Genomic DNA, 27,832 nt, shown 5'->3' on the forward strand with positions numbered 1-27,832 from the left:
TTTATTTTCACTTCAACATTCAATTAGAATGTTTTGACAAAGACCTAGCAAGGACATACAGCATTTTCTATGTATGTTCTAGCCAGTCTGTGCTTGGTAACATCATGACGTCCCCACTGAAATGTAGCCCAGCACTTACAGTTCAGAAAGTCTTTGGCAGAATTCCCATGCATCTGGACTGATCCTGTTAATAGCATTCTGGCTAACGTAGAGTTGTTGCAATGTTCGTAAGCCATACAACCAGCCCTTGTTTATTTCTGTCAGGTTATTATGTTCCAGTTCTCTAAAGGATTAGAGAAGAAAATATTTTCCAAGTAGTTTTCAATGAGTAACACATTTTTACAGCACTTCTCATCAGTTGATCTTAGCGATCTGCTAACAGAAAACCTTGTAGCATTCCTATGGAATAGACCAGATTATGCCTTTGTTACACAGGCTGAATCTCTCTAGTCCAGCATGATTTCAGTTAGCTGGATGGCCACTTACTATGGGCGTGGCCAACTTTCCCACAGTCCATAAAGTCTGTTTACCTCCACCACTCCAGGCTCCTAGTGTTCTGTGCTGTAATTTAGCACTAATGTACCCTTCATCGTATTCTAAGAGCTCAGTAAGCAGTGGCAGTGTTGGTAATGCTACTAAACAATATTGACCTCCCGTCGTTAGGAAAATTCTCTGGTTCAGCACCAGTCAGGTCCCAAGGATGCTCGAATAGAGAGGGTCAATCTGTAGAGGCCAGATGAACAAATGGATGCCTGCAACATGGGTCAGTGACTGTCCAAGAACAAGTGGCAGAGTCAGAACTCTGGACTCTGTTCCCAACTCTAAATTCCCTGTTCTAGCTACTAGAAAATATGGCCTCTTGTTTTAAATCAACTCTATTAAAATCTCTTGGTAGCACTGCGTTGGTGATGCATATGAGATCCCTCTGTTTCATTGAGTTAGACCACCAACATAAAGCAAGTCCTGGATTATGAGCATTCTTATAATTCCTACAGATAAGTGAGTTCACGTCCCACCCTCCCCGCAACATACCTATGGTAATGATATTTCTAATGAAGCCATTTGCACAATTTCATTTTAGTTATTCACACAATGGCAAGTCTAGTAAACCCTTGCCAAGTTTTTGGGAGACTTCCCAATGGACACTGATCTTACAGGGACACCAAGCTTTAATAGCAGCCATAGCATAATAGGAAGGTTGTCCTATTTGTAATGCCATCAGATAATCAGAAACACTTGTTCATTTTTATATTTTTGGAAGACTAGGTTGGGAAGGCAAAGTGCATATTTAATCATAGCTTTGGGGCAGCACCAATAGCTGCAGCACAGTAATAAGGCTGAAGCTGTAGGGATTGCTATGTAATCATCATATCAAACATCCTAAAGCGTACTCAATAGCTGTACATTACATGGAGAAGACTGGAGAAATCTTAGGCATACTGGAAACAGACTCCATCACTAGAGTAGTGAGAAGGTAACACTTTCTGACTCACCTGGCCGAATAGAGCTAAGATGGCAGAAGGGAGAGAGACAGTAATACCATCACATCTTTCTGAATTACAATGCAAGATGTTGAAGCCATAAGCTTCTACAAGGAAGAGGGAAGATGTGAACACATTTTCTGTACTACTCATCAACCATTCTAGTGAAGCATGGCATGAGAGGCACAGTAAGGACCACTTTCCCCATCAATGCCTGAAAAGGATACCTAACAAAATGCCATAAGCATCCATACTTACAGTTCTTCCATATTATCCAATCCAAAGAAAGCGCCATCCATTAGTTTGCTAATCCCATTGCGCTGCATTTTTAATGACTTTAAGGATTCCAGACCCTGGAACGTAAGACTTTCCACTATTTTAATCCGGTTCCGTTTAAGTTCCCTTAAATAAAATAAGTGAGCCTTAAGCGTTTAGACATCTTTCGCTAAGAAACACTTGCAACCGCCAAAAAACACATTCTCAAGCAAATGATACAGTTTTAGGCATGGCTCTTTAAGCTTAAGGGATGTCACTTACAGGAATTGCACATGAGGCAATTTGAAGATCTTTGGTGGAATCATACTAATTCTATTTCTGTTTAGTTTCACCACCACTAAAGAACTGGATAAGTTATCCAGGCAGCCTGCTTCTAGAGTAGTTATTCTGTTGTTACTCAAATTCCTAAGAAAGGAGAAAAAAAGATTTTATTCAACATGGAAAATTCTACTTTAAAATTACATACGAATATCAAACTAATATTTGCATTCCAACTAAATTTTTGGAAAATTATTTAGTTCTCATCCAGTCTCCAGTTTCAGAAAGTCTATTTATGGTATTACGGGTTAATGCATTCAATCCCAAGGGGACAACATGCAAGAGCTACTTTTATGTGCTCTTTGAACAGGCATGACTAAGACAATGGCAGTCAAGTGAGCAGGCCAAGATCGGCAAAAACCAGGGCATGCTGGGAAGTTACCCAATGCTGTCAGATAGAGGCATGTTAGTGTAGTGCTAGTGTAGATGGGACAAAACCTTTTCAACAACCTGAGAAAGCATGACGACGACGACCTGGTATCATGGTGTTTTCAGTCATTTTATCCCATCTATACTAGCAATTGTTCTATTCAGAGGGACACATTGCTGTACACAATAGGTCAGTACCCTGCTACAGAGGGGACCACTGACTGTATGACTCTTGACCAAGTAAAAACAGGTTTATAACTTTGCATAAATAAAAATCACATGCCTGGTCAACAAGTCAGCATGTGTGGGGGAAAGACCCCAATCTCAATTCCTATGTTTTACCTTGGGAAAAAGGTGATGTTAAGTTGTAATTACAATGTAACTATGCACTTTCAGCATTCTACAAATCAGTTAACTCCTTATACTTACAAGTACTTCAACTGCATTCGTGGGAACGAAGAAGTTTTAATTTCTGATATGAGGTTAGAGCTAAGGTCTAGGTTCTCTAATGAAAGATAAAGTTGCAGCTGCTCAGCATTTATCTCTGGAATCATATTGTGTACTCTACAAACAAAAACAAACAAACCAGTCACATGAGGACTATCACCAGACCACTAGTAGGGATGAGTACCAGACCTAGCTATAATTAGTGATCCAAGGATTAGGATTAGTAACTTGTGCCTAACCAAAAAAAATCTGATGTACAGTTCAGGCTGTTGATGAAGATACATAAAACCTTGTTTCAGGTCCTGGCAATGTTGGAAGTCCCCTCCCCACAAGCATCCTGACAGTAAAGGTGCTTTTTCTAGGAGTAATATTTTAGAACAGACTCCCCTCCTCTCCCCAAGCTCCCCCCTCCCCACAATGCTTCAAAGCACCGAAAATTTGTTTATTGAAGTGTATGATAGAAATTTCCCACTCTTGCTTCCTCCCTGACCCCCAGTAGTTTGCATTTGCCGGTGATTTAGCGTTAACTTTTGGTCAATTGTGTTACTAAAATGTTTTTATGGGTGTGTTTTTTAAGACAGCTACACATCTGCCTTGTAGCATTTCAAACAAAAATATATCAACATGTTTAGCTTTAAAAAATTAACTGCTTTCAGTAGCTTTGAGAGAAACTTTTTCCACTTATTTACAAAAGAAAGCAATTTTTTCAAATCTTTAAATATTTACTTACAATGATAGAATAGTAATATTAGAAGTTGATTCTCCAAAGTAGGGAATTTCACTGAGCTCGTTGTAATTCATCTTCCTGAAAAAGAGATTTCTTTACTGGCACTTGAAAAAAGGGGGAAAAAAGCTATTCTAGACAGCAAAACAACTGAAACACTTTTCTTAATACTGTTACCTTGTGAACACTAAATGACATTTTACAGTAGACAGTGCTGGCTGACTCCCTACGACCTAATTTAGTAAGGAAAGTTTGGAAGATTCAGCAAGCCAAAAAAAAGACTAAAGCATTTTGGGGGTTAACAGATAGTTTAGCTAATTTTTAGATGCTACTAAATTAATTTTATTCAATAACAGTGATGCCCTGTTTCTATTTTAGTACTCATTCCATTATTTTAGATTTCTCTGCTTCCTCTCCAATGTGGTTCTGATGGTTAGCTGTATCTCTGCCTTACATATACTGTGCCACTAAAACGGGGCTGTCAATTTCTGCTACCTTGCATTAGGGATTTTAAACAATGCATTTTTGTGTAAACGTGTAACCACTCGAATTTTTAAAGGTAACATGTTTACACACAGGGGATGGCAGACAGGTGGCTCAGTGGGATCTGGTGCTCATGGGGAGCCAGCTTTTAAGCCAGCTCCCCTCTTCCTCCTCCCACCCCCGGCAAGCACTGGCTCTCCTCAGCCCCCCCATCCTGCTGCCTCTGTGGGAGGCGGCGGCAAGGAAAAACTGGTCCACCTCCCCCCCTTGCTGCCCCTAATACAGAGGTAGCAAGGGTGTGCGCACATGTATTCATGAGGATTAACCAATGAGCCCAGACTTATCGGTTAATCATTTAGCAAGTACACACTAACATCGCTACCTTGCATCAGATATTTTTAAGTAATTCAGACCATCTGGATGTAAGTCAATGCTTAGAAACTGACAAGTTAAAAAGCTAATCATAAAAAGTGCAAGAATTCTGCAACAACATGTTTAAAAGAAACAATGGCAACTTACACTTCTTGTAGTGTGTGAGTAGACAAATCAATGCTCCAGTTAGAAGACAGTAAGTGATTATGACTTAAATCCCTGGAGAATAAAAACAAACAAGAGTTTATTTTACTTTCTGGGTCCAAGTAGTTATGAGTTGTACATTAGAGATGTAAAATCCTGTTAAACTGGTTAACCCATTAAACTTGGAAGATTAATGAGTTAGCCAAATTAAGGGGAGACCTTCCTGCGATGCACCCAAGCCTACTACAAACAGGAGCAGCTATGGATGCCCAGAGCAGCCCCTGCCCACAGTGGGCCCCACAGGACTGGAACAGCTGCCTGCCCATGGCAGGCGGGGAGCTGCTCCACCCCCACTGGGTAACTGGTGCAGGTAAGCATCACCCTTAACAGGTAATGCTTACCAATTAACCTTTCACATCCCTATTGTACATTACAAGTTGTTTCACAAAATTCACAAGCAGTTCAAATTCATTTTCATATTTGTTGGAACATATTATTCATATTACACTAAGCAATCAGAAAGGCTTCCTATAACTTGCTATATTAATCACTTGGGAAATATCTAGCTCTCTATGACACCAATGGACTCATTCTTTGTTTAAAAACAAAAACAAAAAAACATACAGGTTGGCAGTTCAAGAGATCATATGAAATATTTGCTGAGAGCACCTATTAGCAGAATTTTCCAAAGCTCACTAGAAAAGATGTGCTGAGAACACCCTTTTCAGATTCCACAAATGCCTCTGGAAAGGGTTTTGCAGCAGTACTCTTGTTTTTAACACCCTTTTCAAGGGTAAACCTTGACAGATACATACATTTGAGCAATTAAGGAGAGTTATTTTAAAGAAGCAACCCTGCACAAAGAGCACATAAGCAAGAGTCAAACAAGAGGCCAGGGAAAAGGAACTTCCTGTCCAGGGCATTCACAGAAGTACTGTTTCAGCTCCAGTTTGTTTTTGTTTATGAAGGGCTCTAATGAGGAAAAGAGGTCAAATGGGATAGTAAGAAGGGAATGGAAGAGCTTGGAAACATTAAGCCTCACATTTTGTAAAATGCTTTGCTTTTTGCCTCCAACTTAACATGCCAATTGTTATACAATGGGTCCTACAGACCCCAACTGACACTGTAGTCCCATCATAGAACACTAGAACTGGAAGGGACCTCAAGAGGTTATCGAGTCCAGTCCCCTGCCCTTGCAGCAGGACCAAGCACGGTCTAGACCATACTTGCCAGGTGTCTGTCCAACCTGCCATTAAATATCTCTAGGGATGGAGATTCCACAACCCCCCTAGGCAATTTATTCCGGTGTTTAACCACCCTGACAGGTAGGAAGTTTTTTCCTAATGTCCAGCCTAAACTTCTCTTGCGGCAATTTAAGCCCACTGTTTCTTATTCTATCATCAGAGGCCGAGGAGAACAATTCTTCTCCCTCCTCCTTAGATGCTTGAAAACCGATACGTCTCCTCTCAGTCTTCTCTCTTCTAAACTAAACAAGCCCAATTCTTTCAGTCCTCCCTCACAGCTCATGTTTTATAGTCCTTTAATCATTTTTGTTACTCTTCTCTAGGCCTTCTCCAGTTTCTCCACATCTTTCTTGAAATGTGGTGCCCAGAACCAGACACAGTACTCCAATTGAGGCCTAATCAGCACAGAGGAGAGCGGAAGAACGACTTCTTGTGTCTTACTCCTAACACTTCTGTTCATGCATCCCAGAATCATGTTTGCTTTTTTTGCAACAGTGTCACACTGTTGACTCATTTATCTTGTGGTCCACTACGACCTCTAGATCCCTTTCAGCAGTACTCCTTCCTAGACAGTCGCTTTCCATTCTGTATGTGTGAAACCGATTGTTTCAAACTAAGTGGAGGACTTTGCATTTGTCCTTACTAAACTTCATCCTCAGATCATTTCTCTCATTTGTTCAGATCATTTTGACCCTATCCTCCAAAGCAGATGCAGCCCCTCGCAGCTTGGTATCATCTGCAAACTTAATCATACTGTCTATGCTGTCATCTAAATCGTTAAAGATATTGAACAGAACTGGTCCCAAAACAGACTCCCACTTGTTATGCCTTTCCAGCATAAGGAGAGAACAGTTACCCAGCCAGTTATGCACCCACCTTATAGTAGCATAGCTCATGCCATAAGCCCCCCCCCTTTATAGTTCCAGTTTTGACTGATTTACTGTATCATCAAAACGTTATTTACCCAAATGTAAAGGCTATTTAATGTTCTTTTTTCATGTAGTTTGTCTTGCCTTGGAGAATTTAAAGTTTGTGAATTGAGGAATATAGGTGGAGTATAGACAGCAGGCTTTAAACCTTCTTTACTATCATTCTTTTAGAGATTATTGCCTACCACACCTCTGAAGTTTATAAAAGATTTGAAATAACTTTTACTGATAGCTGTGTACAAGGACACTCTACAAATAGTAATATAGTCCCTGCTCCAAAGAGCTTACAATCTATTTCAAGGCTGATGTCACTTACAATGGTTACCAAACATCAGGCTGACAACAGAAATCTGGTTTTAGCCTTAACTATGGAGACATACAACTGTCACTCCATAACAAGGTTGTAGTACAAGATTTTAAACATAACAGCGGCCACACTGGGTCAGACTAAAGCTCCATCTAGCCCCATATCCTGTCTTTCAACAGTGGCCAATGCCAGATGCCCCAGAGGGAATGAACAGGTAATCATCAAGTGACTCATTCCGACCCCACTACGGGGAAGCCTCAAAATTAATCCAAGGCAGGCTCTGTTCATGTGGACATGCTACCTTGACTTAGAGCCCCAGGAACCACTGGGGAGTAATTAGTTGAATTACTCTGAGGAGTAGTTATTTTGAAATAGCGCCTCTGGGGCATCTACACTGACGGTATAGCGTTAATGCCTGAGAAAAGCAGGAGGACCGATATTAAAATAAGTGGACTCTTATTTTGAAATAATGGGCTTGGTAGTATGGATACTCCGCTTCTAAATTTGACCTAAGGGGGGTTATTTTGAAATAAAGCCCTAGGGTATACCAGGGCTTGGTGACCCTTAGTTCTTATGTTATTGAAGTAAGTAAATAGCACTTCCTTATCTATTTTCGCCAAGATCTCTCTCGAGTGGTAACAGATAATTTAGACCCCATCATTTTATATTTATAGTTTGTATTATACCTTCCAATGTGTATTGTTTGCATTTATGCACATTCAATTTCATCTGCTATCTTGCTGTCCAATCACCCACTTTGAGTAGTTTTGTATCATCTGCAAATGTTGCCATTTCAGTGGTTACCCCTTTTCCCAGATCATTTATGAACATGTTGAATAGGACTTGTCTCAGTACACACTCCTGCGGGACACCACTACTATACCTTTCTCCATTCTGAAAATGCAACATTTGTACCTACCCTTTGTTTCTTATCTTTTAATCAGTTATCAGTCCTTGAAAGGACCTTCCCCCTCTTATCCCATGACAGCTTAAGAGAATGCACCTTGTTAATGCATTTTGGCTTCTATCCAGGGCAGAGATAAAACCCAGGTGGCTTGTGCTGACAGTCCAAATGTGGTATATTAGAACAGGGCTGGCAACAACAGCAACTTTGCGAAACAGTAGAGATAACAGATATGGATAACTGTTTCTCTCACTCTAACAAGCACACCAGTAACAAATGCCTGAAGGTTTCAAACAAGACTATTAAAACTCAATGTTCTGTCTCATCTAGCTTGAGTCATGCCTGCCTATTAGATACTTTAACCCTGAACTTACATTACAGCTTTATCCATGATATTGTAATTAAATTAATAGCTGTTCTCCTTTTGTGGAGCTCCTCTCTGACGTAATAGTCACACTTCTTAAGGGGGGAATATGATAAAGGTCTAGAAAATTATGACTGGTGTGGAAAAAGTAAATAAGGGGGTCACCAAATGAAATTAATAGGTAGCAGGGTTAAAACAAACAATAGGAAGGTTTTTCTTTATGCAGTGCAGTCAACCTGTGGAACCCCTTGCCAGGGGATGCTATGAAGACCAGGACTTCAACAGGGTTCAAAAAAAGAGCTAGATGAATTCATGGAGGATAGGTCCATCAATGGCTATTAGCCAGGATGGGTAGGAATGGTGTCCCTAGTCTCTCTGTGTCTGGAAACAGATGACAGGAGAGGGAAGACATGATGATTAACTGCTGTGTTTACTCCCTCTGGGGCACCTGGCATTGGCCACTGTCAGGAGACAGGATACTGGACTAGATGGACCTTTGGTCTGATCCAGTGTGGCCGTTCATGTTCTTATAAGTTGTTTATAAAAGGTTAAATCATTAACAGAGTTACAAATACATTAGAGATACAGGCTATAGGAGTTAGAGGTGATAAGCACATCAGCAGGAGGTGATGCATATTGTTGTAACTAATCTGACCCAGGTAACAAGCAACTGAGACTTAAGAACACCATGTATAACTATTTTTGAACAGAAACTTTAAGTGAAATCATATATTCCATGTGTAAATTAGGCTTGCACATTAGTGGCTAAGATGGGGCATTCAAAGGGGCAGCACTGTGGAAACCAGAGTTAGCTGGGGACTCCCCAGCTGATCCCGGGTTCTGCTGAAATGCCGGGTGGAGCCTGGGATCAGTTGGGGAGTCCTCAGCTAACCCAGGGCTCCATGGCGCTTCAGCATTTTAAAGGGGAAGTGCCCCACAGCTGAGCCGCGGATCAGCTGTATGGCCCTGCCCCTTTGAAACACCGCTTTGGCATTTCAAAGCAGTAGTGCCTCACAGCTGATCCCCCGGCCCAGATGATCCCCAGACCAGCTGTGTCATGCTGCCACTGCGAAGTACCTCTTCTTCCCTACCTTTTGCTGTCTGTCTCTTAGAGGCAGCAGAGGGTGGGGGAGAAAATCGACTGATTAGTCAACTAGTCTTTAACATCCTTACTCAGAACTTCCTACACTCAAGTTACAAAAAGTGCAAATAAGTCACCAGTTGCCACATGTGGAAAATCTGATTATATTTTTGCAGATTGATCAATTACATGGTGATCTTCATTACATTTCACCAATTGTCTCAAACTGAGTGGAGACACCATCCCAAGAATCAGGAGGTGCCACAGCAGTAACAGAAGAATTTACTTCTAAAAGGATAGCCCCTCTCTCCAAACTGGTGTTTATGGGCTGTTTTGTGCTCTGACTGTACTGAAAGCAACTCTCTTTGGCACTAACAGGTAAAACCAAAACATAGTTCTAAAAACAAAACATCACAGCAGATGAATGAGGAACACTGGGTCACAGCTAGAGTAAGTCAATTACACATAATGAAAGAACAGCAGAAAGCACATAAATTAAGTCTTGTAGGTTTTTATCCACTAATTAATGTTGCAGTCACAGGGTGAAATCCTTCTTTTCAAAAAGTGTCAACAAGATAAAAATCTGGAGACTGGACTGTTTGAGCAACAGTGGATTAGAACCTGTTGCTCAATTCTAGCACTGGTCTGTAGTCACCCAGAGTTTTATGAAAGGTATTTATTGATTGAAAGGTCTGATGGCTTTAATCTGCTTCCAGAAAAGATGAGTTCACACACAAAAGCCACCATTTGAGCTGGCCATCTAAGACAAGGAACCAGAAATTGACTAGGTCAGGAGAGACTGAACAAGCCTTTAATTTCAGGCATATTTTAGCAGTCATTGCCACTAGTTTCTGCAGTAAGATTACATTTAATGTCATTTGACACCTGTGTGTCTACAGTTCCAGAGGGGACATAGTGCTACAGACCTGTGCTGAAGTTAACAGCCTGAAACAGTAACTGCTGAAGTCACTTCAGAACTGAGGCTGGGGAAGAGCACAAATGAGAATCAGAATGATGTGTAAAAGATCCTACACCTTGGAAACAAATTATAAGCTGCAGCTTTCCATTATTCTACAGTAGAGTTTAAGATTTAGTGTGTGGGCCACTGGTTACTGCTGTATGGAGAGATGCCTGTTCACTTGGTGCTACCTCCTCATTTCTATAAAGTAACTAACATTAGCACAACATAATTTTCTAACATCATCTTTCCATATCAGCAATTGGTACAATCGCTCTAGAAAAGTTTTTCAGTTTTAAGTGGAATGGGAAGAGGGATCACCCCAAGATAACCATCTTTTTACAGTTTGAAAAATTTTACTTGTAATACAGCATACATGACTTATACTGATGGTTTACTTCAAGTCTTACTGGTTCCTCACACTTGCTGTCTTGGTACTGACAGAAAACTGAACATTGCAAACTCTGGACCTTTTTTGTTCCTTGCAGACTCATGTGCTACCATCAGGATGTATGCTAATTTCAGTGAAAACAACTCTGAACCGGAGACTGGTAGATCATCACATGGTATATCCAATACTATGCTGCAGCTAATTAAGATGCCAAAAAAGACAAAATAAAACAAATAAAATAGCCACCCCAACAACCACCCCCCAAACTCCCACAATTTCGATTATCTCCATTACTCATCTTATACCTACTAATAGCATGAGAAATTCTAGGAAAGACGTGTAAAGAAAGTTAAATTCCTATGACTTTTAAAAAAATGAAAAATTAGGATCCTGTTACGCAAAGAACACTGTATTTTTAGAATGCAGATCTTTATTCTGCACTTGTGGAAACCTGCGCTATAAGAAGCATAACCTATAGTTACCCAAAACAGATGAAAAAGAAAAGTACAAACCAAATTTCTGGTCTTGGCATTTCCATTAGGGTCCTGTCTACAGATTCACCACTAGCTCTTTCAACACAGGCTATTGCACTTATTTCTACCTTTGCCATTGGACACTTCCAGTCTTGAACAAATGTGTCAGTCTACAGCCAATCTTTTATCATCTTCCCCATCAGGAACAGTAGTCAAATCGCTTATTTTCAGACAATTTCAAAGGTGTACAAACTTCGAGGTGGAACAGAAAAAACCTAGCCAGGTATAATACAATACAGTAATGTTATGATCCAAGAGCCCAGGTCATTTCCTGGGCTTTCAATGCCCAGATGCACTAGGTCACACTCCCCCATACTTTATGAAAGTTGGTTTATGAATACGAATACATATAATACAAAGACACTATGGAAAATGCACCATGTAGCATGTCAATTTTAAAGTTACACAGAATCAGCAGATTGTATCTTATTGTTGTGCATGTATCATTCTTGTATGTGAAGTCAGAAATATGAAGTGTGAACTGGGTTTTAATTCTCAATGTGCGGGATGAGGGCCATTAAGGATACTTCAGGAACATAATGGCTCAGTACTCACACAAATCACCTGTCAGTAGTCTTGTTTGTCCTGTAAGCAAACTGGGGTTGATCCTAGAAAAGCATATGGCCAGACCACCTGATGCTGAAACCCATTTTAGATCTTATACTTTTCCACAAAGTGAGAAAAGTTTAACTGAGCACAAAGAATTCTCACATTAGGTAAAAGAGATATGGGGTGAGAGGGGGCAGGTGGGAAGAACTAAACAGGGGCAGCTGCTAGATGCCAAGAGACCGCCCCTCTTACCACCTAAAATGACTGCTTCAAACATCTATGACTAAACAGGGGAAAAGAGCAGGCCGCTTAACCTGTAAAAGAGATGTTTAGAACAACTGTATGGGGGTAAGAATTTGCATGTAACAAGTTTTTAGTGGATTAGGACTAACTGGCATTTGTTTATTTTAATGTAGTAACTTACTTTGATCTGTCTGTTTTCACTTGCAATCACTTCAGTCTTACTGTTTATACTTAAAAACACTTTTATCATCAAGCCCAGTGTAAATAATTGTAACCTGTGGTGGGAGTAAGCATTGTGCAGATCTCTCATCAGTGAATGGGGGAGGGAGGAAAAACCTTATGAGCTCTGAGTAAAACTTTTACACAGGCTAAGACGGATTTGTTTGGGGGCTTGGGACCCTTTTGGGGGTTGGTTTCCTGGGTGTTGAGCCCTTATAGCTGAGCCCTCCTGGAGCTGAACTGGTTCAGTGTGTGTTGCTGCAAGGAGGCATTCCCCAACTCTGTATCTTGGCTGGGGGAGATCAGAGGATCTGGCCCAGCAAGACAGGAAGATGGATGTCAGTGTCATGATCAGCACGTTGGGAGTCAACCCCAAAGAGACTTCTGTGATCTAACCTGTTACGCGCTAGATTAAACATTTATAGCATATCAGTTCAAAATAACATGGACACTGCAAAATGGCCTGGTTAATTAAGAGCCACAATTTGCAAGCCGGCTAGAACAGTTCATGAAATAATCAGACATTGAAAAAAGGCGTCTAGGAAAATACCAATATAGAATTACCCTGCGTGGCTAGGCAGAACAGCTCTAGCCTTTCTATAGATTTGTGTAGTTTCTCTGATTAAATCTGGGAACAGAGACAGCTCTCCTGCTTTAGGCTATTGGTGATACCGGCTTGAACTATTTTTCATTTCATTATACTCCTTAATTTTACATATCACGAAACTAATTAAATGAACCCTGGAGTACCACAGCAGGAGTTATGCTCATGAAGTTATAAAAAAATGTAAAGAAATGATATATTCAAATGTTTAGACTAATCAATCATTTTCCAGAAAATAATTCAGAAAAGATTTACTGCAAAAATATGCTGGGATTTGCAGTGGAACAATGAGTTTGCTTTATGATGGGCAGAGATTAATCACAGCATAACAACATCTTGATTTTTAATATAATCAGATCAGTGCATCTTGATTTTGAATATAATCAGATCCTCAAAGGTCACCGTTTTACCAAACTAATTTCTCATTGTCTACCAAATGATATTATACTGAAGGATATGACTCGTTTCATTGAGACGATTACAAAGTTCTAAAACAAGGTGTTTTATTAAGAACTAAATCCAAATTGCAAAATAGTTTTTCACTTAGATACTGACGTACGATTACTTGCTTTTTCAAGAATTTTTGCATTTGGTGCCTCTGAGCATAATTTTGAGACTCTGTTTATAACTAGCCACTATTATTGCTTATGCCATTTATTTCCAAATAGATTATTTGGCTTTTCTACCATTCTACATTTAGTGATCAAACAAGTTTGACTTTCCAAACAAATGAACAAATTATTCAGTCATACAGGTAAGACTTTCTGCTGCTTTCATCCTAAACTAAGTAGAATATGCATTTCCCTGTCCTGAAAAATCTGCTGTCTTAAATATGCTTTGATTTGCACTGTGGAAGTTCATGTTTTGCATTATGCACATTGTTCTGTGTAATCACTATTTTAAAGGTTCATCTTGTGTGGTATATAAAGTCATCTAAACATTCATTGTGAGCTAAACTGTTTGTTCATCTATTAAGTAAATAAGAGGAAATACACATATCAAAGGGTCTTTATAAATCATAGAGAACTATCCAAATCCAACTGAATTGAATAAGTAGATGTTGGAATCTGATGTGACCACAGTATTCCCATTGCTTACGCATATAATATTTAACATCTGATATAGTTTAATGATATATATGCAGTCCGAAGTTCACACCGTGTGGAAAATATATTGTAAACTACAGCTGATCACAACCATATGAACAGGCTGAACTGAAGTCTCCAAATCTTCTCTCGAACAATAAAATGGATACATGTCAGTTCACTGGTTTGATGTCAAATCAGATGTCACTATCTGCCAATGCATTCCAATAGATGGCAGCTGTATGGATGCTTCGCCCAGCATAAATTGGAAGGACAAGAAGTAATCATCACTAGGGATCACCTAGTCTGACTGCCAGCATATTTATTGCTTCAAGTCCAGTAGCTGTGGTTAACTACAGAACTTCTATCTGAAAACTGATAATGCTCTTAAAAAAAAAAATCAGGTTTTAAATTATGGAGAAACTGCCATGGCCTCTGCTAACGTACCCTAACTTACAAATGTGTACCTTATTTCTGAATATTGTTTGTCTAGCTTCAATTTCCAACCATTGGATTTTGTTATACCTTTGTATGTTGGATTGAAGAGATCTCTATTATTAAATTTCTATTTCCCATTCAAGTACTTACAGACGAATCAAGTCATTCCTTAACATTCTCTTTGATATGGAGTGAGATCGAGTCTTTTACTGTAAGGCTTGTCCTCTAATCTTCATCACCCTGTAGCTTCTCTGAGCTCTTCATTTTTTCAACTTCCTTTCTGAGTTGTGAAGATCCGAATTGGACCTAATATTCTATAGTGTTTCACCAATGCCACTCAGAGGTAACAAGATCGTCTGCTTCTATTTGATAGTCTCTATTCATACATTCAAGAACCATATTAGTCCCTTTAGTGAGAGTCACAGTAGAAGTTCATCTTCAGCTACTTATGCATCATGATCCCCCTTCCATCTTTTTCCAGACTCTATACCAGGATGAGTCTCCCTCACCCCATACATATGGCTTACATTCTCTTTTTCTATATATCACCTTGACCTTGCATTTGGCCATACTGTGAGAACTAGAACTGTGAGAATAAATGTTTCAGTTAGCTGGAAATTCTGAGAAGTCAACAAAAAGTCATTTCAAGCTGAACTTTAAAAAGAAGTCAGTTGATTAAAGAGTCAAAAGCATGCTTACAGTCCCGCCAAGTGTTTTGTTTTAAACTCCTAAATGTTTTGACTATTTTTATATCTTGATTTTTAATATTGTATAAATAAAAATTTTGAAGTAAAGTGCTATTTCAAGCCAATCCCTCCCCCAAAAATATTGTTTTGAAAACAGTGTCCAACTAAATATTCAAAATATTTTTCCCTTTGACAAACAAGTCATTGCAACAGATAAGTTTATATAACTTATAAACTTTTGGGGTCGCCAAACTTTTCTCCCAAAACATTTTGGCTGAAAAATGTTACCCAATTACCACTGAAAATACAGGTTAAACCTCGCTAGTCCAGCACTCTGGGGACTTAACCAGTGCTGAACCAGAGAATTTGCCAAACCACAGGAGGTCAATATTGTTTAGTAGCATTACCAACAGTTTCACTGCTTACTAGATTCTTAGAAGACATTGAGGGGTAAATTAGAACAAAATAACAGCACATAACCCTGAGAGCCAGGACTGGAGGCTGTAAACAAACTTTATGGAACTGCAGGAAACTTGGCCACATCTATGATAAGTGGACATTGATCTAACTAAAATCATGACAGGCCACAGACCTTGCAGGACTAGATAATGTCGAACTAGAGAGGTTCAATCTGTGCCTTCTATTTTTTTTTTTAAAAAAAGTGTGCCCAGACTACTGAGCAATTCATATTGATCTGAAAGAGACTTCTGTGTTATATATCATTCCCCCAATCTTTGAGTCATTTGCAAACTTTCATCAATGATTGTTTTCTTCCGACACACTGATTAAACAGAATAGGGCCCCACTAGAGGCATAGAATACTGATGATTCCTCGTTTACAGTTACATTTATGAAATCCACGTATTATCCAGTTTAATTCATTTAATGTGTGTTGATTTTGTCTCATTTTAGTTTGAATCAAATTGCTGTACAGTACCAAATTAAATGCCTTACAGAAATGTAAGTATATGAAATCAATACTATTCTATTGATCAAACCTGCAATCTCAAAATGTAAGTTTGACCAGATCTATTTCCCATAAATCCACAATCACATTATATTAATCTTAATAATTGCTTGATGGAGTTCTGAATCAGCTGTTTCATTATTCCCTTCGCCCCCATGTCCCAAGATTCAAGTCAGGCTCTCAGGCTTACCCTGTTCAGCCTTTTCCAGTACCTGCACAGCTTTAGCTTTCTTCCAGTCCTTTTGCACTTCCCCAGTGTTCTGAGAGTTATAAAAACATTTGACCCCCCCCCCCCCCACCACACACACCTACCTGCCCAACTACCTTTTAAAACCCTTTGAAAAGAGTTATCTTTAGCTTTTTGGTGTCTGTCTTCACACAAACTATGGAATCTAATCAGTACTAGACATATTTCATCACAGGTTCTCCCTCCATTATGAGACAAAAGAAGCATATGGAATTATGTCTTTCTGAACACTTCACCACAAACCCACGTTTTTAGGACTCACTCACTTGTCTAATAAAAAACAGACTGCTTGAAGCTTTATCTGCCAATTGGTCGGGAAATTTTTATGCAAAGAGTAAGATGATAATTTATGGGCCTTAAAGTAATTCACATTTACAAGAAGAGGCAGACCCCATGTTTGGATCCTGAATATTTAGAGTAGTTAGTAAAAGAATAAAAAGACTTTCCTTGCCCTACATGCTTTTTGTGCCAAACTCCTGAAAGCCATAACAGACAAAACACACTTAATTATTGTTTACAGCAGTTGTCAGATTGCACAATCTTGCAAAGGAGCCAACAACACTTCTTCGCATTGCATTCTGCATGAAGGTTTTAAAACACACCCCTTTATCTGCTTGGAGAACCACATACGTACTTTTGTAAACTAGAAAACCTGCCCTCATGTAATAAAACAGAAGGCTTTTGTTCAGTTTTGGGGATTAGCTACCTGATGAATTATAGTTATTCTTCAGGAACAGAATACTTTCCTTGGAAAAAGTTTGAGGCATTCCCAAAAAACCCCACTGGCAGTGGTTTTCAAGGTTTATTAACTCTTACAATAGCATGGTTAGCAAGCTGTAGCTGGTACTGAACTCAACTTTGTAGTTTTTCTTTAACAATTCCTATTTGTTTACAAAAGAAAACATACCGTTTGTATTGCATTACTTACCTACAGGGGAGTGAACAGAAGACAGAGCATGTTAACTGAGACATGCCCTACTTTTTTTCCACAGTTCAGATCCTTGATTCCTGCCAGAGCTACAACATTTCATAGGCAAGTCTTGTTTATGATTATGGACATAAGTTATGAAATTTCAGAACTTGTTACAGATATTTGAATATGGGTTTCATAGTCATCTTCCAAACGGATGTTATTAAATAGATCTCAGTCGTGCAGAACGCAATGCCATCCACAGCCTCCGGAACAACTCTGACATTATAATCAAAGAGGCTGACAAAGGAGGTGCTGTTGTCATCATGAACAGGCCTGTCTACCTAAAGGAGGCTGCCAGACAACTCTCTAATACCAAATTCTACAGGCCTCTTTCCTCAGATCTCACTAAGGAATACACTAAGAAACTGCACCATCTGCTCAAGACACTCCCTACACAAGCACAGGAACAAATCGACACACCCTTAGAGCCCCGACCAGGATTGTTCTATTACCCAAGATCCACAAACCTGGAAATCCCAGATGCCCCATCATCTCGGGCATTGGCACTCTCATTGAAGGACTGGCTGGCTATGTAGACTCTCTACTCAAACCCTATGCCACCAGCACTCCCAGTTACCTCTGTGATACTATGGATTTCCTGAGAAAACTACAATGCATTGGTGATCTTCCAGAAAACACCATCCTAGCCACCATGGATGTAGAGGCTCTCTACACAAACATCCCACATGCAGATGGAGTACAAGCTGTCAGGAACAGTATCCCTGATGATGCCACAGCACAACTGGTGGCTGAACTCTGTGAATTTATCCTCACACATAACTATTTCAGATTTGGTGACAATATATACCTCCAGACCAGTGGCACTGCTATGGGCACCCGCATGGCCCCACAATACGCCAACATTGTTATAGCTGACCTGGAACAACGCTTCCTCAGCTCTCATCCACTTACACCCCTTCTCTACCTACGCTACATTGATGACATCTTCATCATCTGGACCCATTGGAAGGAGTCTCTGGAAGAATTTCACCACGATTTCAACAGCTTCCACCCCACCATCAACCTCAGCATGGACCAGTCTACACGAGAGGTTCATTTCCTGGACACCACGGTGCAAATAAATGACGGTCACATCAATACCACCCTATACCGAAAACCTACCAACTGCTATGCTTACCTGCATGCCTCCAGCTTCCATCCTGGACACACCACACGATCCATTGTTTACAGCCAAGCACTGAGGTACAACCGCATATGCTCCAACCCCTCAGAGGCCTACACCTACAAGATCTTCAACAAGCATTCTGTAAACTACGATACCCACACGAGGAAGTGAGGAGACAGATTGACAGAGCCAGACGTGTACCCAGAAGTCTCCTGCTATGGGACAAGCCCAAGAAAGAAACCAACAGAACACCACTGGCCATCACCTACAGTCCTGTCAGCCTACGGTCAGGGCAGTGAGTCCCTTATGACCGGCTGAAGTTCTTTTAAATTGTGCTCGGTTCTGTTACAGCAACTGAAGGAGTCAGGTTAAAGCTTAAACAGTTACTATTTTATTGTTACAGGGTAAACTTAGTAGTTAAATGCTACTACTGTGTTACAGATAACACAGCCACTACAAAGGACAGGACAGAAATTACACTAATAAGTCACTAATAGGTACCATGAAACCCCTTTGGTTCTCTGAGCTCTTATTAAACGCATGCAAAATAGACACATAACAGGTATAATTCTCACCCCTGCGTTCCAGACTTGGCGTGGCCAGCATCTTTCTCTCAATCTCTTGGGAAGAAGTAGGGCGAGGTTGGGCATCCCACAGACCTCGGGAGACAATCAATACCTGCCAGCAGGTATAGATGATTGGAGCTCAAATGGGGTGGGCTACTATACCCCTCGGGTCATGTAGGCTTCTTCCTGGTCTCAAGTGGCCAATTAGAAAAAATGGCTTTGAATGCCAAGTTTCCCATGAAGGGTGCAAAGCATAATTCACACCTGGGAAAATGCAGACAATGGGCACCTCTGGTATGTGATGGGCGAAGATTCCTCTCCTGGGACAGTGCAGGCATGTCAATTACTGGTACTAGCCATCAGGGCGACGGGAGGCCCCGGGTCGTCAGCTAGCCCATTTACTGTCTGGTTTCTGTTTATGGTAGAGTCAGGGACAGGCAGCACACCTGTGTTCCCAGGGCATCAATGGCTGACTGCCTCTCTCTCTCTCTTGCTCTCTGGGGGGGGGGGGGGGGCGGAAACCAAGACGGGGTTCGTGTCTGGCTACAAGTCCTCAGCTAAAACTTCTCCAACGCATCATTAGTGATCTACCAACCATCCTGGACAATGATCCCTCACTTTCACAGGCCTTGGGAGGCAGGTCAGTCCTTGCCCACAGACAACCCACCAACATGAAGCATATTCTCACCAGCAACTACACACCGCACCATAATAACTAACTCAGGAACCAATCCATGCAACAAACCTCGGTGCCAACTCTGCCCACATATATACACCAGCAACACCATCACAGGACCTAACCAGATCAGCCATACTGTTACTGGTTCATTCTCCTGCTCATCTACTAACATAATATATACCATCATGTGCCAACAATGCCCCACTGCTATATACATCAGCCAAACTGGACAGTCCCTACATAAAAGAATCAATGGACACAAATCAGATATTAGGAATGGCAACATACAAAAACCTGTAGGGGAACACTTCAATCTGCCTGGACACACAATTGCAGATCTAAAGGTAGCCATCCTGCAGCAAAAAAACTTCAGGACCAGACTTCAAAGAGAAACTGCTGAGCTACAGTTCATCTTCAAGTTTGACACAATCAACTCTGAATTAAACAAAGACTGTGAATGGTTTGCTAACTACAAAAGCAGCTTCTCCTCTCTTGGAATTCACACCTCCAGATTAGCTACTAGAAGTGGGCCTCATCCTCCCTGATTGGATCCACCTTGTCATCTCCAACCTGATTCTGGCCTGCATATTTATACCTGCCTCTGGAAATTTCCACTACATGCATCTGACGAAGTGGGTCTTTGCCCACAAAAGCTTATGCTCCAACACTTCAGTTAGTCTATAAGGTGCCACAGGACTCCTCGCTGCTTTTATTAAATAGTTTGGAGCACTTAAATTCTCCATTCACCAATCCAATGTAAGACAACTGGGCCTAAACTACATGGAGAAATAGAGACAATATTTTGGTCCCTAAGGCCTACACATTCTTTTACACACAAGGACATTTGATTTCCCTCAAATTCTGGCCCAAATCCACAAATGAGATTCTGAATGTCCATGGTTTGCAAACGAAGTTAGGTGCCTAAATACCATTGTGGTATTACCCCTCCTCCATATGACAGGAAGAATTATGCAAAGATTATTAGTATTTAATAAATGGTGTCTAACAATTAGACTTTCAAGCACACCACAGAGCAATTCCACCTCAGTCTGACAGCCTCTGTGTTGCTCATTTCATTATTAGAAGTATAAATAGTTGGTTTATGATGATCAGGAGAACTGCATGGTAAGGTGCCTGCCAGGTGCAAAAGTTGTGGATCTCACAAGTGAGAGGGAGAGAGATGTGCGTTCAGTGCTGGAGAGGAGACAGTAGTAATGTTATGTGTGGGTACCAATGACATGGGGTGAGGTTGGAGGGAAGACCTGGAGACCATCTTTAATCTGCTAGATTACAGATTGCAATCCAAGACCTCCATGGTAACATTCTTTGAAATGCCTACAGCTCCACACAGGGCCAAAACAACAGGCAGAATTAAAAGGTCTAAATGCCTGGGTAAGATGATGATGTGGGAAGGAGAGTTTTAGATTAAGTGAGGGACTGGGAACTTTTGGAAAAGGAGGTGCCTGCACAGAAAAGATGGGTTCCACCTAAAAAACCAAAATGCCAAAAACCAGATCCAGACTGCTGGCACAGAAAATTAAAAAGTCTATAGTATGGAGCCAGGAGCACACTGGCTGCTGGTCCTGCCCCCAGGGACTATCAAAAAGACGTGTAACCCTTAAGATTTCATTTGGTTACACAGCTCTTAAATTACATGATATCTAACATCCCTAGTCTACGGAATATTTTCCAGGGAAAAGCTGACAGTGTGAAGGAGAATAAGGCTCAGGCCTTTGGGAAGAATGTATTAAAGGGGAATATCTGGTCAACCAACTTAGCGGGATCCAGGCTGGGGTCTGCACTAGCCCAGCAAGAGCAGCCCCCAGCTAGCAGGGCTCCTGCTCCCAGCACTCCACTAGGGCTGGCTGTCAGTTTCCAGCCCCCACCAGAGCAGCACCTGCCTGCAGGGCACCTGGGCTTCCCACAGACAGATAAGAGGCAGCTCTGGTTGAGAGCAGGGTTCTCTGTGAGGCTGGAGCAGCCCCCAACAGGTGGGAAGCTGCTCCAGCCCTCATAGGATTCCTGTAAATCTGAACTGGTAAGCATTACCCATTTCACATCACCACCTTGTACCACGGGCTGTGAAAGAAAGAGGTTATTAAACAGTTTGGAGCGTTTAAATTTGCCTTTCATTAACCCAATATAAGACAACTGGACCTAAACTACATAGGGGAAAAGAAGCAATTTTTTGGTTCATGATCGGGTCTTGCCCATTCTTTTACTCTGGCCCATACGTACAAAAGTAGTTAAGGTACCTAACATCCATTTATACTCTTCTCCATCAGAAGAACACCAGCAACTCCACACAATACACCTACCTCTCTTGGCAGTTGAGCAAAGCAAATTTGCACTTTATAGTAATACAATACTAATGATTAGCATCAGTTTCTCAGCCACAACAGTACAATCTCTCTCCTTTCCCCCAGATATAAGATTATATACATTACGATGCAGCATTATTTCAAAACACCTTTCTATTGCTAAGCAATACTTTCTGTAATCTATTAATAACGTAGGTTCCCTATATATTTTGGAAGATGAGCTATCATTAAGAGTTAATTCCCTGGATAAACAAAGTTTGAGAAGCAGGACACATTTGAAAATGAAACCATATAGAACCACAATGCTTTTCCAAAACTCTGCTAAGCAGAATTTGTTTATTTCATTTGAGAGGAAAGAAACTGCTAGCTGCTTTGACAGCTATGCAACTGTTTTATTCAGCTTAACGTGGAGCAAGGGAGAATTTAGCAGGCCCTGATCCCTCCATCAGGGAATGTAGTTCAAAGAGCTAGACAGAGTCATGAAAGTTAGGTCCATCAAAAGCTATGAGCCAGGATGGGTAGGAATAGTATCCCTAGCCTCTGTTTGCCTGGAGGTGGGTAACAGGAGAGGGATCCCGTGAGGATTACCTGTTGTGTTCCCTCCCTCTGAATCATAGAACTGGAAGAGACCTCAAGAGGTCATCAAGTCCAGGCCCCTGCCCAAGGCAAGACCAATCCCAACTAAATCAACCCAGTCAGGGCTTTGTCAAGCCAAGACTTCAAAACCTCTAGGGATGGAGATTCTACCAGCTCCCTAGGTAACCCATTGCAATGCTTCACTACCCTCCTAGCGAAATAGCTTTTCCTTAATATCCAATCTAGACCTCTCCCACTGTAACTTGAGACCACTGCTCCTTGTTCTGCCATTCATCATTACTGTGAAAAGCCTTTCTCCATCCTCTTTGGAATTCCACCCCCCCAGATAGTTAGAGGCTGCTCTCAAATCGCCCCTCACTTGTCTCTTCTACAGACTAAACAAACCCAAATCCCTCAGTCTCTCCTCATAGGTCATGCGCACCAGCCCCCTCATCATTTTGGTCGCCCTCCACAGGACCCCCTCCACATCCTTTCTGTAATGGGGGGCTCAGAACTGAACACAATACTCCAGATGTGGTCTCACCAGAGCCGAATAAAGGAGAATAATCACTTCTCTGGATCTGCTGGCAATGCTCCTCCTAATGAAACGTAATATGCCATTAGCCCTTTTGGCTACAAGGGCGCCCTGTTGACTCATATCCAGCTTCTCATCCACTGTAATCCCCAGGTCCTTTTCTGCAGAACTACTACTTAGCCATTTGATCCCCAGCCTGTAACAATGCTTGGGATTCTTCCGTCCCAAGGGCAGGAGTCTCCACTTGTCTTTGTTGAACCTCATCAGATCTCTTTTGGCCCAATTCTCTAATCTGTGCAGGTCACTCTGGACCCCCTCCCTGCCCAACAGCATCTCTCAGAATCCTAGAGCAGGCAGGGACCTCAGGAGGTCATCAAGACCAGCCCCCACTCATTGTCATCTGCTAACTTGCTGAGGGTGCGATCCACCTTGGCCTGGCCGCTCGGATGTGTCCCGACTACAGCAGGGAGAGCGCCCCGCGCAGACACAAAGTCCATCTCCGCCGCGGCCACGCAGACCCGAGCTGCCGAGGCGGGGCCCGCGGATGTCGAGGGGGCAGCCCGCCCAAGCCAGCGAGACGCCCCCCAGCCATAGCTGCGCGGGGGGGGGGGGGGTTACACGTCCGCGGGCCGGCGGGAGGGGCACGGGGTGCCCATCTGCACCCCCTCCCGCTGCGGACACCGCCACTGCCCTGGGCTCTCCGGCGAGCTCCGCACGCAGCAGCCGAGCCCTCCCCGCGGGCGGCTTCCCAGGGGCGTGTGCGAGGCCGCCGCGCGGGCCGGCGGAACTAACGGCCGGGGGAGCGTCCGCGCGCCGGGCGCCATAGCAACAGCCCCCCAGCAACAGCCCCCCCCAACGGACCCCTAGCAACGCCCCCCCAGCAACGCCCCCCCACCAACGGACCCCCCAACGGACCCCTAGCAACGCCCCCCCAGCAACGCCCCCCCACCAACGGACCCCCCAACGGACCCCTAGCAACAGCCCCCCCCAACGGACCCCTAGCAACGCCCCCCCACCAACGGCCCCCCCAACGGACCGCCTAGCAACGCCCCCACTCACAGGCCCGTGGTGCCGGCGGGCAGCGGCGGCGGGCCCGGCAGGCGCTGGCGGCTGCAGTCCAGCAGGCCGCGGCGGCAGGAGCAGGGCGCGGCGCAGGCCGGGGCGGGCGGGGCGCGGGCCGCGCAGACCGCCAGCAGCAGCGGCAGCAGCAGGGGCAGCGCCCCGCGCGGGGACCCCGCCGCGCGCATCCTCCGGCCGCGGCCTGCCCCAGGCGGCTCGGGGCGCACGCAGGCCGGGTCGCCGCGCTGACCTCAGCGCGCACGGGGGGCGGGGCGGCGAGGCCAGCCAGGTGGGGAGGCGGCGAGAGGCAGCAGGGGGCGGGGCTTCCGCCAGGCACCTGAAGCGGGAGGAGCCAAGAGCGGAGGGAGGGGGAGGAGACGAGTTGAGCGCTCGCGGAGGGGGGGGAGGAGGCTGGAGAGTGACAGCTCAAGTGGGAGGAGCCAGCCTGGGGAGGGGGTGGAGCTTCAAGCCGTGGGCAGGGCCTTGGCTCCAAGGTGGGAGAACGGGCGCAACCCCTTTGCTGTAGGGGAGCCTGAAAACCCGCCCACTGCTAAGAGCCCCTCCCCCCGCTTGCAGGAGGGACGACTGATCCCGAGGGACACATAATGACAAACAGGGTGGGGGTGCGGTTAAACGAGGGAGCCGGGCGGGGACACCGAGCAGAGAACCCCGGACAGCGCCCGCGGCTCCTCAAAGCTGCCCATGGAGCCCTGGACGCTGCCAGGGGAGCTCTGCACGGGCACGTGACACCAGGGAGGAACAGTCACAGAGCAACCTTTCATCCGGTATTCTCCTCCCAGCTTTTGCCGGGCCAGGAGGAGATTGACGAGGAGGTCTCGCGACTTTGTGGGGCCTCGGATGGGGTGTTGTTACCCACTCCCCGGAGGCCACCCCGAGTTCGGGTGCGCCGGCGTCCTAAACAGAGGACGTGTCTCCTGACTGACCGCCTAGCCGCGGTCTATGGCCTGTAACTTGGTGTGCTTCGGGCCTACTTGGACCCGAGGGGCCGGGAAGGGGGCTCGGGCCCTCCCACTCTCCAAGCCCCAACCCAGGGCCCTAAGACGGGGATGCCTATCCCTTCTCAGTGGAGGGGGTCGAGTTCCCCAAACCCTCCACTTGCGGGGTTCGCGGCCCCGCCCTGGGTCCCTTCTTCCCGGCTTAGCCTCAGTCGGTTCCCCAGCGAGGGGATAGACTCACCTGGAGCCCCTTCCTTTGGCAAGGGTCCGGCCGCGAGGGTTCCCTCACCCCCGGCTCCTCTGGCGGGGGGGTGGACTTCTCCCACACCCAGGAGCTTCCCCCCCTTTGGCTGTGGCCGCCGCCCTTTTGAATCCCCCGCCCTTTCGTCTCCTGGGCCGGCGTTGTCCCGGGGTTTAGGGCCCCACCCTTCCTGGCGTCCCGCCCGTCGCCTCCACTGACGTCATCCGCAGGCGTCGGGCTGACCTGCAGATTGCCGGCCGCGTCGGCCCTTGGTGCGGCTCCCAGACTCCCCGCGGTCCGCCCCCCTTCGTCCGCCCCCCCTCTTGGGCGCTTGTTCCCTGCCCTGGCGTCCGGTTCAGGGCGGGGTGGCGTGGACGAGCCGCCTACCCCGTCACAGGTGTGCATAAATAAAAAGGTGTGGGGAGACGTGCGGCCAGAGGAGGATCCAGGATAAGGACTGCAACCTGGCACATTCCAGATATGCATGTGCCAGGTTTTCCCTCATGCCACAAAAGGGGCAGGGGCAGGGGTGAACTGCGCCAGGTACACGCCCGTGCTCATGGCTCCGGGAAGGAGCCGCCACTGAAGTCCCAGATGGGCCGTGGCATTAAGGTGGAATACACACTGGCCCTTCAGGGTTCCCCACCCTCAACTGGTCTTAGATAGTCCCACCACTTGGTGTCAGGGTGGGACACGAGGGTGAGGAAATGTAATGTGTGGAGCACAGTGGCCAGGTGGAGGTCCGGTGGAAGCCGGCAGGGAGGGGCCGTGGAACAGGATCCTAAGAAGAAGGGCCGGAGTGCTTGCAGTGAGGCGGGGCGGGGCATCCCCTCTTGCAGGGCTCGCTGCAGGTAATCAAGGGCGGGATGCGACAAAGCTGCCTTCACCTCCTGGAGTAGGCACAGGGAGTTTGGGGGGGTGGAGAGTCCCATGCACTGAGCAAGCGCTTGGGGCTCCATCTAGTCCCCCTATTGTAGTCCAGGAGGTCTCCGACCTTGGTGGTTTCTGCCAGGATCAGCCTCTGGCAAACTGAGGGAGACTCCGCCACCTGCACGCACAAGGCTGGACTGTGGAGCAGGGGCTCCGCGAGGAGGTCTGCTCCCTCGGTGGCCACAACGGATCTGGTCACTGAGAACAGCTTCCAGGTCTGGAGGAGCTCCTGGTAGAATTCTGGCAGCGCTGAGAGGTCTCGTGGAAGACCCCTCGGGTAGAGAAAAAAGAGCTGCCGGTCGTATCGGAGCCCTTGGAGGCAGCAGAGGAAGGTGTGCACCAAAAGGCTTCACGCCGGACTACCTGCACTATAGAGGAGTCTCTGCAGGTCCTGGAGGCAGAAGGCCCAGACCTGGCCGCGCATGCAGACCAGGCCCTGTTCCCCCCCCCCCCCCCCCCCCGCTCCAAGGGAAGACACGAGACTCCTGCAGAGACCCAGTGCAGTCCTGGCCAGAAGAACTCCAGGGCTATTCTCTGGAGTCTGGCCAGGACCTCTGGGGCCAGGCTCAGGGTGTTGAGCCGGTGCCAGAGAATGGACAGGACCAGCTGATTCAGTACCAGTGCCCTCCCCCAAAAGGAGAGACACTGGAGCAGTCCCGTCTGTCTCCGCAGCTGCTCACCCACCCTGGCCTCCAAACCCTGCCAGTTCTGCGGTGGAGAGGGATATGTGGTGGATAGAAAGACACCCAGATAGAGCAGTGACCCGCACTCCACCTGATGGCCTGACACGTGGGTGGGAGGGAGCCTCCCTGACCACCAGGCCAGAGCCCTTGACCCATTGACCCAGGCGGAGCAGGTCGCCGAGTAGACAACTTGGCAAGCCTGCACCCGCACCAGGTCACCCTGTCCTGGACCACGAGGACCATGTCATCGGCGTACGCCAACAGGACCAGCTGTAGCCCTGGCTCTCAGAGCACCAACGCCATCAACCTCCAGTGGAGGAGAGAGAGGAAGGGCTCGATCGCCAGGGCGTACAGCTGGCCTGACACCGACACCCCTGACATACCCCCCGCCCAAAGCTGACTGGCTTGATCAAGGTCCAGTTGAGCCTGACCAAACATTCCGCGGAGGCGTACAGCACCTGGAGAAAACCCACAAAACGGGGCCCGAAGTCAAAGGCCTGCAGAGTGCCTAGGAGATACCTGTGGCAGCCTGACCCTGCCTGTGCCCCCTGCTCTGGGGTCTTGCTCCTGCCCTGCTGCCTCCTGGGCTTCTGATCCAGCTCTTCGCACCCGCCCCATGCTCTGCCAAACTGCTTCATTAACAGGCCATTGCTACCCAGCAGCGAACATCCAGTGCAGCTTCTAAAGCAGGGCAGGCGAATGGAAACACAAGCCTCAGCCATTGAACAAAGTTCTTCTTAAGCCCCTCCGGGCATCCAGAGTAGGGGGGAACAGCATCTGGAGTGCAAGACGTTGTGATTTATTAGGCCCAAGTCACTAAACTC

The 27,832-nt window shown here is 45.1% G+C and overlaps 1 protein-coding gene across 1 annotated transcript in view; it reads right to left on the reverse strand.

Moving 5' to 3' along the window:
• The window catches only part of LRIG2 (leucine rich repeats and immunoglobulin like domains 2), a 46,415-nt gene extending 21,983 nt beyond the window's left edge, over positions 1-24,432 (reverse strand). Inside the window, exons 1-7 of the mRNA XM_075910279.2 lie at positions 24,199-24,432; positions 4,618-4,689; positions 3,622-3,696; positions 2,874-3,008; positions 2,019-2,162; positions 1,740-1,883; positions 140-283 (exon numbers count right to left, since the gene is read on the reverse strand). Of these exons, the coding sequence (XP_075766394.1) occupies positions 140-283; positions 1,740-1,883; positions 2,019-2,162; positions 2,874-3,008; positions 3,622-3,696; positions 4,618-4,689; positions 24,199-24,386 (902 nt within the window). The 5' untranslated portion in view covers positions 24,387-24,432. The remainder of the gene's footprint in view (positions 1-139; positions 284-1,739; positions 1,884-2,018; positions 2,163-2,873; positions 3,009-3,621; positions 3,697-4,617; positions 4,690-24,198) is intronic.
• Between the last annotated feature and the right edge of the window lie 3,400 nt (positions 24,433-27,832).

The sequence above is a fragment of the Pelodiscus sinensis genome, chromosome 27 (genome assembly GCF_052426305.1).
Source record: "Pelodiscus sinensis isolate ZL-2025 chromosome 27, ASM5242630v1, whole genome shotgun sequence".
In the NCBI taxonomy this organism is placed as follows: domain Eukaryota; kingdom Metazoa; phylum Chordata; order Testudines; family Trionychidae; genus Pelodiscus; species Pelodiscus sinensis.